The 10,970-nt window shown below is 38.8% G+C and overlaps 1 protein-coding gene across 1 annotated transcript in view; it reads right to left on the reverse strand.

Annotated features, from left to right (window-relative positions):
- Positions 1 to 370: 370 nt before the first annotated feature.
- Positions 371 to 10,970, reverse strand: part of vtg3 (vitellogenin 3, phosvitinless) — a 16,120-nt gene continuing 5,520 nt past the window's right edge. The window contains exons 2-29 of the mRNA XM_014034754.1: positions 10,467 to 10,569; positions 10,079 to 10,099; positions 9,835 to 9,986; positions 9,472 to 9,723; positions 9,220 to 9,381; positions 8,866 to 9,014; positions 8,638 to 8,788; positions 8,402 to 8,559; positions 8,110 to 8,275; positions 7,903 to 8,028; positions 7,137 to 7,355; positions 6,766 to 6,983; positions 6,575 to 6,672; positions 6,370 to 6,494; positions 6,169 to 6,270; positions 5,976 to 6,095; positions 5,710 to 5,899; positions 5,546 to 5,633; positions 4,781 to 4,966; positions 4,570 to 4,672; positions 4,308 to 4,476; positions 3,039 to 3,148; positions 2,868 to 2,951; positions 2,569 to 2,769; positions 2,334 to 2,476; positions 2,048 to 2,186; positions 1,844 to 1,953; positions 371 to 415 (exon numbers count right to left, since the gene is read on the reverse strand). Coding sequence (XP_013890208.1) covers positions 1,858 to 1,953; positions 2,048 to 2,186; positions 2,334 to 2,476; positions 2,569 to 2,769; positions 2,868 to 2,951; positions 3,039 to 3,148; positions 4,308 to 4,476; positions 4,570 to 4,672; positions 4,781 to 4,966; positions 5,546 to 5,633; positions 5,710 to 5,899; positions 5,976 to 6,095; positions 6,169 to 6,270; positions 6,370 to 6,494; positions 6,575 to 6,672; positions 6,766 to 6,983; positions 7,137 to 7,355; positions 7,903 to 8,028; positions 8,110 to 8,275; positions 8,402 to 8,559; positions 8,638 to 8,788; positions 8,866 to 9,014; positions 9,220 to 9,381; positions 9,472 to 9,723; positions 9,835 to 9,986; positions 10,079 to 10,099; positions 10,467 to 10,536 — 3,798 coding nt within the window. The 5' untranslated portion in view covers positions 10,537 to 10,569 and the 3' untranslated portion in view covers positions 371 to 415; positions 1,844 to 1,857. The remainder of the gene's footprint in view (positions 416 to 1,843; positions 1,954 to 2,047; positions 2,187 to 2,333; positions 2,477 to 2,568; positions 2,770 to 2,867; positions 2,952 to 3,038; positions 3,149 to 4,307; positions 4,477 to 4,569; positions 4,673 to 4,780; positions 4,967 to 5,545; positions 5,634 to 5,709; positions 5,900 to 5,975; positions 6,096 to 6,168; positions 6,271 to 6,369; positions 6,495 to 6,574; positions 6,673 to 6,765; positions 6,984 to 7,136; positions 7,356 to 7,902; positions 8,029 to 8,109; positions 8,276 to 8,401; positions 8,560 to 8,637; positions 8,789 to 8,865; positions 9,015 to 9,219; positions 9,382 to 9,471; positions 9,724 to 9,834; positions 9,987 to 10,078; positions 10,100 to 10,466; positions 10,570 to 10,970) is intronic.

Genomic DNA, 10,970 nt, shown 5'->3' on the forward strand with positions numbered 1-10,970 from the left:
AGTATGATGTGAATCGCTTTCAGATTTTATGCAGAACCAAACGCGGCTATAAAAGAAGCATCAAAAAATATCGAACAGTTAGTTTATTGYACACAAACCCGTGCCTGGGATGTACTATTTCTAGGTTTTTCATCAGCTGTGTGGATTATTGTCCAGCTTTGAGTTACACATTAATGAGCTCAGACTGACAGTCTAAATGCAGATTGAAGCAAACGACACACATGAGYTGAATTGAGAAAGCTTTATGTAGGGCAAACATTGAAAATGAACTTGATTTATCTTTATACAGCAGCGTTCACACAAGCATGATCTCAAATCAGTCAGTCTTGGACCTCAGCAGATCTGGCATGTTTTTAGGACATATTCTGATCGWGGTGTTAACTCAGCGATGATGCAGCAGGTGTTTGGCGTCCATCTGCAACACAGTGTATTTTAGAAACAGGTATTTTTCTTTTAAAAGGGGGGTATGCAGAATCTTTTTTTTTCTTTTTAACTTTATATCATATGTTTAAATGTCATTCCTTCATCACACATACTCCAGTGTTGTTTTGACTCCTTCATGCATGAAATCCTCAACTCTCCTCTCGTAGCCATTTGGAGGTGCAAAAACACTTGCTCGTACAAAGGGCCACCTATTTAATCAAAGCTCCTCCCTGGAGCTCTGTCTGCAGCCAAGYTCCCACCCCTCCACCCACAAAGCTACACCATTACCGTCAGCAACAATTGGCAATCACCTGGTGGAACTGCAAGTTTGTTGCATTTGTAATACTAACCACTCCTCAGTCCAGTCCTTTTCAGTAYAAACTTAAGGAAATGTATTCATTATTGGATGCCAAGGAGACCATCTTTTTTTACGATTCTTGAGGGTGACACGGTTTACCAAAAATGTTCAGACTTTTCTCTTACAAAAAGTTGTAAAGGTTGGCATTGTTCAAGATGTGCTTAAAGAGCCTGTGGCATCAAATTTTTGTAATAAACATGAATGCATTTTTGGAAAGATAACATTGATAACATATTGCAAAACAAATTTCATGTCACCGAGATGAACAGTTGTTGAGATATTTGCATGTGAAGAAACAGGAAGTGATGTCAAAGGGGAATGTCTGGATGTGAACAGAGCATTGTTACAACACAGACTGTAGAGAAGAATCTGTTTCTTTAGATTATTTTGAGTCACTATCAAACAGATGAAGAGTTAAAGTTTAAATATTGTTTTAATAAACAAAAACTAGAGAGTTTATTTCATTCATGAGTTCCTCCTTTGATGTCACTTCCTGTTTCACTTTGGCTGAGCCAAATTCAAAAGAAAATAGGCCAGTTATGTGACAAAATGGGTAAAATAATCTGTACTATGCCAATTTTCTTAAGTATAACAATGTTTTCTTTGACTTTTTGTATATGGAGGATAGGCATGTCATATGTACTTTAAGTGGGAGTGTCCAAAATGGTGGGAGGTTCTCAAAGTGACAGAGGACCAATTTTAAGGTGTTGAGACAGGCTATGATGCAAAGTCAAATTTATTTTTGATATATACAGCATTTTATAACAGCTAAAGGGAACAGTTACTTGAATGGGGGTATAGAATTAAACTATGTGCCTGGAAAAAGCACAACACCCCACCCTGTAATGGTTTTTACACTCATCTAACTTTTATAAAAAGCAAATGCAAAACCAAAACTGTAATCATAAAATAGTCTTTAAATTTAAGCATATTGCCCACCACCTTTAATTTTTTTTAATTCAAACATTTTTCTCTACTCAAACCAGGGGGGAAAACAGTGTTCAGATCTGTTTGGTTGTTTTACAACCAGCTTCGCATCACAGAACCATGAAAAGCACTTACATGGTTAACTGCATCTAAATCCAATCCATTGTTGAGTTTGTGATGTTTCTCAGATGTTCCCAACCCCCGTACGGCATTGGAAACAGCATGTTGTTGTAGAACACTGTATACTTTAACACAAGAGGGAGAGAGACATCTACGTAAACTGATGGATTTTATAAGAGCATTCAAAGATTCAACAGCAGCAAGTGACGTTTGCGATACCTCCGGGAATTTAACCTTCACATCGATGGTGTCGTCTGAGGCAGGGGCAACTGATGCGAACACCTCCTGCTTCTCATTACTSTCATGGTCCAGGTAGAAGCCATAGAGGAAAGCCATGCCGGGGATGTAACACTCAATTCTGGGAAAAAAAAAAAGAAAAAAAAAAGAAAAAGTCAAATCTCCTTTAACATGTTGACCTAATCACAGCTGTAACATGAAGATGAAGTTTCTAGATTTTGAGTTTGTTCCATTTTTAACAAACCAAACACGAGTTTAAAAAGAACACCTTTTGCCCATCTCCGTCATGTATTCTGGGATCGTGGTCCAGTGTGCTTTGGCTCTGAGTGCYGGCTTGGAATCATCGAGTACAACAGCAGCTTTTACTGAAACGTCATACAACTGACACTCTGCTCCCCATCCAATGTGTGCCTGGAACAAAAAAATAAAAAATAAATAAAAGCAAGACCATTACAATAAATAAACAGTAGTAAAACTAATCCGTATTTGTTTCCTACACMAACCATTGCCTCAGCATCAGCTTCCAAGCTGGTGTCAACACACATCTTCCAGTTGGTGTCAGCGCCAACTTGGGACACAATTAGTTGGGCATCTTGAGCGTTTGCCTCGGGTGTATAGAACATGGCTGCATCGTAACCCTCTGGCTCCTGGTTCCCACTCATGGCAAAAGCTTTGAAACGGAAGACAGCTTCAGGTGTCGAGGCCTAAGGAGTGAGACAGAAACCGTTGCCATCACATTACCAGAGATGGTGCAAACAAGTGCTCCGAGTCCAAGTAAAAACTTTGTGTAGCTTCAACRTACTTCCATCAGGAGGTCACGGGGTCTGGAATTAGAGTCGCTACGACTTGAGGCTGAATCTGACAGCTTGATTCTCTTTGTTGCTTCCTGTAAGCAGAGTTCCATGATTTGAATATTTGACTCAAACCCCAGAACAGGTGCTGTGATAATAATGTTGCATGAGCCACCAAATACCTTGGAAAGCCTCTTCAGAGTCTGAAGCAGCTGGCGAGCGCTCACTGGATGCCTGCTGGGACCGGCGTCAAGCTCAAAGTGGATCTTGTCAACAGGTTTGACGGTCTGGGCTGAGAAAAGTGCACAGGATTCATCAGTGAAGACATTTAAGGAGGATGTGTGGAAAGGTCATTGAGTTGCATGAACACCTGAACAACATTATTGTTTTATACCTTGGATCACATGGTTGCTTTGCCGAATCTTTTAGAAAAGTATTAAATGAAATCAAAAGAAACTAATATAGGCCACGAAAATCTTTGACCAATTACCATTTGCTGGTCTTGGTTTTTATAAAAATTAATAAAAACATTTGGAAAACATGTTTTTTATTACAACTTTAATAGTTTAATTGTTGAGTTTGTTTGAGGCAGAACTGTTTGCAGTATAAATCCAGAGCGTAAAAGGGAATGTCATGTGCTCAATGTCAAACATTTTAGTTGCCTCAATCAATGCCCATCTAAAAAGAAATACTTTTAGGTGTTCATAGTAATTTGAACATTTTCACAAATTACAGACACATTTTATGACATTACATCCTGCAAAGTCAATAGCTTGGATAGAACAAACACAAAAACTAGTTGTAGATAGCTATTAATCAGGTAACCTAGCCTTTTTTTTTCCTTTTTGGAGTCGATTTGAATCTAAAACACTGTTTTAAACTTAACCAGTCTATTAAAAGACATATGATATCAAACACAAACTTGGTCAACAGAAAATCCTACAAAAAATGTGTTCTTGACACAAAGAAATTCATAGATATACTGTAAATGTCAAATATAGGAGACAAAAGCATGTATAATAATTAGTTGTCAAGTCAGCACTTTAAAATAACCTTTATTTTGAGATTTTTTGGAACAGGCACAAACATGTTTACTTTTAGTTGTTCACCTTCGTATTTTTTGATCAAGCTAAAAAACAAAAACTTTTATTCATATAAAATGGCTTGATGTGTTGAAGTTGTTTTTGTAAAATCATTGAATCTTAAGGCTATAAAACTGGAGATCTGATTGTGTAAAACACTAATTATGATTTCAGTTTTATAAACCCTACCAAGTTAAAAGCTGCTTAACAAAACAAATGATTGTAGTTTTTTTTTCTCCATGAAGCAGCCAGATGGGAATGAAGTCGGCAAGTTTTCATTTCCTTGTGTGCTTCATCTGAATTTAACTGATTGACTCTAAATGATAAATCCTAACTGCCTAATCTGTGTTTTTGTAACGGCACACACACCTGGAACGAGTTTGAGAGACATGTTGGCGTATCCCAGGAAGTAGTAGAGGGGGTATTCCTCATCGTAGTACTCTCTCCTTAGGTCATACTCGGCACAGAGACCCACTCCGTAGACTGTACTCTCAGCACACACGTTGTAATACGGATACCAGCGGTTGGTTTTCAGGATCTATAAGAGCAGATAAAAAAAGGTAATAAATCAGAATGACAAATCAGATTCTGAAACATCTGCAGACCAGCGGTGCATGTGACTCAGTCTTACTTCAGTGGGATCTCTCAGGACTTCATCAGCAGCAAGCATTAATGAGGACTTTTTGGGTGAAACTGGCTCCTCGATGTTTCTGAATACTGCATACACGTCATATCTGTTCAGTGAGGAAGAAGATGCTCAGTACCGGTTGCGCTGAAGAGAGCATGATTTGCTGTTCACCTAAAAGCAAGTGGAAATGGTCATTTTTAGTGTTTAGAAATACCTCAGTGCAGTTAGTTCAATCTCTTCTTTGGAAAGAGGGAAATCCAGCTCAAATTTCTTTTCTGCAACATTGATCTTGGCTGAGAACTTCCATGGAACAGCAGTGGACATTTTGTTCTTTGACTCAAAGCCACACTGGAACAGATCCGTGTTGATCCCGTAGAAAACCCAGAAATCTTTGGTGTATCTAAAGAGAAAATAAATAATAAACGTGTCAAAACATTAGTGTAAATCTGACACTTAAGTCTCAATGGAAACCATTTGTTGGACAAAAACAAAATAGTTGTTTTTTTAACCTACATATATAAAACAACCATATTTTTTCCCCAATAGAAATGAAAACCAACACAATTGAGAGAAAACAAAAAAACATCACTTCAGTAAATCTGTGTTAACCTGGTACATTAGTTGATWTTATGAAAATCTGTAATCATCTTGTTTCATAGCACACCAATTTCTGAAAGTTTRAGTTTGTTCATTTGTTCAAGATCTGATATGAACAAAAAAAATTCAGAAAACAAAAACTGGACATGCATAGACAAAACTGAAGGATCTGAGTTTCTGGAATTAACCAACAGCTAGTGTGCAAAAACTAAATGTGGAAATTCATGTTCATTCACCCGCTCAAAAACATAAATCAAGAGCAAGCTGTCACAATATAGGCAACATTTTTAGGCAACAAAATCCTTGAGATTTGAGAATTGAAGTTAAACTAAACGTATCAAAAAAGGCAGTGTATTCTGTTTTAATTTAAATATATATTTACCCAGCAAAACCATCAGTTTCCAGTAAAACCTCTGAATTCAGGAGCTGTCCAATGTTCTCAGTTACCGGTGGATTAATGGTAGCTTTAGCTGGAAAAAATTAAAAGTTTTTAGTTACATAAAAAGCCACACTGTTAATAGAATGTTGTAGTGTTTGATTCCTCACCATTAACAGTGACGGCAGTAAGAGCATTATAATATTTGCTAATTTCAACAGGAAGACCCAGAGTCGTTGCTTGGAAATAACGAGCCTCTAATGCCAAGAATGGCCGGGTGTAGCGCCACGAAATTCCTTTCCGCAAACTCTCGATCGCAGCAAACAGAAGACTTGGTTTCCCTGCAGAAGGGCTCAGCGCCTGGATACAACATTTCACGTTTTGTAGACTTTTCATCCCTTTAATACATCATTAATTCAGCTTTGCCGTTTCTAACCGTGATGAGGTTGCGGATGGTCTCCTTGTTCAGATCGGCGAAAAACCACTCCTGTCCCGCCAGACGGGAATACGCTGAAAGGACCGGCTTATCGTCCTGCAGTTTCTCCCAGTTTCGAAGCTGGAAATGATGCAGAATATAGTGGTAAACTGGCAAACAACATTTTTGATTAAATGGGACATTTATCACTAACCACATTGAAAACAGCTTGAAGGTCACTGAAGTTATAATCTCCTTTAAACCCAGGGATGCTTGTTCCAAACAGCTCTTTAATTCCATCTGCACGGATACCCACCTGTATGGAATGGAAGAAAAGAATTATTGGATTGTGATTTTTATATATTTATATAAAAAAATGTTTTTGTATTTACACAGTGATATTTTGCAACTGTACCTCCAACAGCTGGAGTATTCTACCAATCATATGAATTTTTCCTTTTGCCTTAATTTCAGTGGGAAATATATTGCGTTCACTTTTCAGCATGAAGTACTCAGATGAAAGGCCAGTTAGGAAATCATCTTAAAAAAGATAAAAATACAAACATGGTCATTTAGTGTCTTTTAAGAAACCAGTCAGTCACTGCTGTATTCTAACATACCGTGGAAGCAGTCTAGAAGCTTTGCTTTGCTGTAGTAATAGCCGAGACGACCAAATTTAGGGGAGAGGATTTTCACAGCTACACTCGAGGCAATAGAGCTATTAGACAAAATAAGAAGATAATTTCAAGAAATACGTACATTAGGTTTGGGTTAATAATCAAATCCAGCATTTAATTGTTGTTCCACTTACAGGAAGTGATTGTCTGGAGTCCAGGATGTGGCCAAACTTTGCAGGTAAGAAAATGCAAAGCTAGCAACATGAAGGTCCTTCTCTTCCATTAGATGTGTCGTCACCAATGAAACAACAGCCATTGGTGGCTTTGTGTCAAAGAGGACCATGAGGGCCAACATGCGGATCTCAGCTGGAAGGTCCTTCTGCAGGAACAAGCTGATGGTGACGTCTTGGACCTGAGAGCAGAAGTAAAAAAGAGAAGCAGCTTGTGAAGTTCTGGACTCGAACTCACATTTATCACACTTTTCATTCAYTCAATTGATGTCAAAAGGAGAAATGAGAGCTTTAAAATCCAAGTTTTATTTGGATGTGTTGTGATGTGCTCTTACTCTGTGAGGGTCTCTGACAGCGATGAGTCTCAAAGCCTGCACGGCCGCACTCTGGACATGAAGAGGCAGGTCCACAGGGGTAGCAGCCACTCCCGGGAGGAAACGCACGATGGTTTTAATGCTGCCAGGGTGACCTGCGTTCCCTAGAGCTTTCAGAGCGAGGACCATTTCGTCTTTGTCGTTGCTCCTCAGAGCATCTGTGGCCATGTCCAGCAGTGGCTGGAACAAAAATTAATCGACTATTTAGTAAAGTAAAGTTTTATTTATATAGCACCTTTCATAGAAATAGATTCACAAGGTGCTGTACAATCAGAGGCAAATCAAAAWATATACAATCAGAACAGGATATACAAAAATTTGGAACAAAAAAAGTATAAAAGCTGTACAACCATCAAAGTATCAAGACTGTGCAATCCGAAAAATAAAACAAGTAAATAATATCTAGACGATATTATGGGGAGGGCAGAGTAAAACAACAACATATTAAGATGAAGGATTTTTAAATCAGATATTAATTTGGAGGCAGGTCTCCAAATGGGTAGATTGTGGAGTACAGGTACATTTTAGAAAAATACATTTTTGAAATGATTTTGTATGAAAATACTGGCTGTTTGACATTTTAATATGATGAATTGTACGGTCAGTAGGTAGGGTTTGGTGAAACAGACACTAAAAGGACACTATTTAAAGTCAAACAGTCATTGCACATCAACAGATAAATGTTTCTGATAATTATTTAAACAAAACTTTTTTGTAGATTACCAACCTGCACAGCAGTCACTGGACATGGTGTATAACGCTCACAGTGCCTATACACCAGAGATCCGTAGGACAGAACCACAGTGTGCCACAGATAGATACAAGATTTACTGTAAGGCATCCTCAGGAAAATCTGCAAAAGATGGACAAAAAAAAACCATGAGAAACTTCTTGTAGGAAGAGTTTTTACTATCCATTTTTATAACAAACGTACTTTAGCCATCTCAACCAGCTCGGGTGTCGTCTGCAGATGCTGCAGGGCCAACAAAAATGTTTGCCAAGCTTCAACTGAAGTCAAATCTCGTGCTTGAAACCGTTTTTCCAAGAACTTCAGGATTTCAGCATCAGCACTTTCMACAGTCAGGTCCAAGAACCAACGCCTAATACGCGAGAAAAAATAAAAATGACAAAGTTACCATTTATAAATGCTCCTAAGTGTCTCCTTTTATTTTGGGCCCAGAATGCATGTTTATGTTCATCTYCCTGGATTCGCTACAAAGCCTCACCTGTATTTAGGGTCATTTGCAAACTGCTTCCACATACTTTCCAGTCCTTCAGAAGGGATCACTCTCATCAGCTGGTACACCTTTATAATGTCATCAGTGGTTGCATTGTCAATGCTGTCCAGATTGGCCTCGGCCAGACTCTTGATCAGTTCAACAGCCTGTGGACGAACAGAAGCAGGTCATTTCACATGTAGGCATTAATTAAAAGGCGATAGAACGGCTCCATCAATAATTACCTTTGGTAAGGGATTGTCCAAATTCTGCATCATAATTGGGATATTTACGTCCACATCTACAAACTTGTAAACAATATCACCCTTGCTTTCCACGGGCCCAGCTGTGATTGTTGATTCTGTGTCGCTCACTCGGAGAAGCGTCAGTTCCTTTCTGCAGGAGAGTGTTTTTTTTATTGCACCTGGAGTTTGATGAAGACAAACAACMCGGTGGTGTTTTCCTGCACTTACATGGCTTGCATCTTGAACGTGCCACCTTTCACATTGAAGGGACTGAAGTGCTGTTGCTCCAGACTGTGAGCTTCAGTAATGAGACCCCCCTCTGCCGATGGTTTGACTGAGTAAACACACCTGACTGTGGAATAGACAGATTTTCCTCTCTAGATTGGAGGATGCAGAAATAGAATGTAGAAATATAAATGAAAAAAGGATGTAGAAAAATCAAATGATGCAAAATAGAAGGATCCAGAGGATGCAGAGATCGAAAGAAAAAGATGCAGACATCGAAAAATGTAGCAATAGGAGAGCTGATGTTGACCTGTATGATTTGAAGTCAGAAATAACTTGAAATTAAATAAAAAAAACCTCTTCAGATAGCTTGTCTTCAACRGTGTTTGCCATTCCTCGGAACATTTCTGCTTTCTCCCCGCAGTTTGTGACGTCCACAACCTGAGTGATGGTCCAGTCGTTTGTTTTCGAGTTCTCTTCAATGGCGTAGTTGCTTTGACATTTGCCATGAATTCCAACCTGCAAACAAAATGAACGCATGAACCGTGACGCCTACAACAACGGCTGATTTCACAGTGAGACGATCGTACGTGGAACAGAGCGGTTTACCTCTTCCAGGTCGTAGATGTTCTGGGTGGTTTTCACAGTGACCTGGAAAAACTCAAGAATTCCCCTCACAATGTTGACGACCGTGGTGGAGACCTCGGCGGAGGCGAGGATGTCACTAACGTGCCCGTTGGTGTACTCGAACATGAAAGGTTTGACGAGCTGAGCAGCGATGCGTTTTGCCAGTTTCGGAGAAGCTTCGTACTCGTTTTTCCCCGGGAAGCCGTTAAACTCGGCAAAATCCAGATCGGTGATCTTTGAAAAGCAAACCCAAAGAAGCTCTTTGTTTCATACCAGCTTTTACCGCTCGTGTTTTTTTTTTTCAGGTTAGTGTTCTTGTTTCCCTCCTTGCTTCATTAGTCTCACCTCTAACATGAACATTCGTTCGGACTTGCCGGTGATCTTGGCCTTGCATGATATTTTCACACCGGACTCTGCGAAGTTTGCCTTGTCGAGGGTGAAGTTGGCCACTCCTTTATATTTGTATTCGTAGGTTTTCTTTGAATTCAGGATGTCATCTGAGAGATGTTCTCAGGATTAATCACAACATTCTGCTCTGTGGGAAAAAAACAAGTTTTTTCTTCCTCCATCGGGAGAAAAATAGACTTACCGTATCGTAGATTTTGACACGCTGAAAAAGAGAGCATTAGAACAATTGTGAGAAGATAAATGTCAGATAATACATTTTGCAGAGTTAGCTTAAGATGAAACAAATTGTACTTTAAGTGTGTTGCAAATGCTGAAAAACACCTGAAGTGGGTAAAAACAAATATGGCTGACATGAATTAGCAAATATCTACARTTAATGACTCATTAAAACAAATGCAGTTTCCCTATAAATAAAAAAATTCTGATTCATTAGCAGTTTTTCTTAACACCTAAATGATTTAACACTTTTTTCCATTTGTAATCCAAGTTAAAACAGGTACTTTTATCATTAATATGCATCATAAAGAACAAAAGTATTTTAGACCAAACCAGATAAAACTAAAACTTACCGGCCAGGGCCACAAGGCAGCAGAGGAGGAGACCCTGCATGGTGAAGCAGAAGTGGAGGCTGTTCGACATTTGTCATTTTATAAGTGCAGGGTTTCACATAGCCTTGAAAGCAGATCAGACGTTCGTTATAGACGAATGACTTCGTTCAAGCAAACATTTGGTCTGTGAGGATGAGTCGYGTCGACCCACGACTTTGTCATGGTGACCTGAACAACAGGTGAAAGATAAGCCCTGAAGCGTTCGCTGCAGTCCCAGCTTGTGTGAAAACGGGATCATTTTAGACCAGTGGTTCCCAAGATTTTCGGCTTCTGACCCACAAAATATTCATTGCAAAAACTTGTGACCCAAATATTACTGGTCTGAGTACATAAACTTTGTTAATAACCCTAAAAACAAAAGGCTACACAAATATAAATACTTATTTATGCTTATTTTGTGTTTTTGTAATAATTATAGGGAAAATATTACATCACCAATTATTTTATTTACCTTTAAATTGATTT

The sequence above is a fragment of the Austrofundulus limnaeus genome, unplaced genomic scaffold (genome assembly GCF_001266775.1).
Source record: "Austrofundulus limnaeus strain Quisiro unplaced genomic scaffold, Austrofundulus_limnaeus-1.0 Scaffold8, whole genome shotgun sequence".
In the NCBI taxonomy this organism is placed as follows: Eukaryota; Metazoa; Chordata; class Actinopteri; order Cyprinodontiformes; family Rivulidae; genus Austrofundulus; species Austrofundulus limnaeus.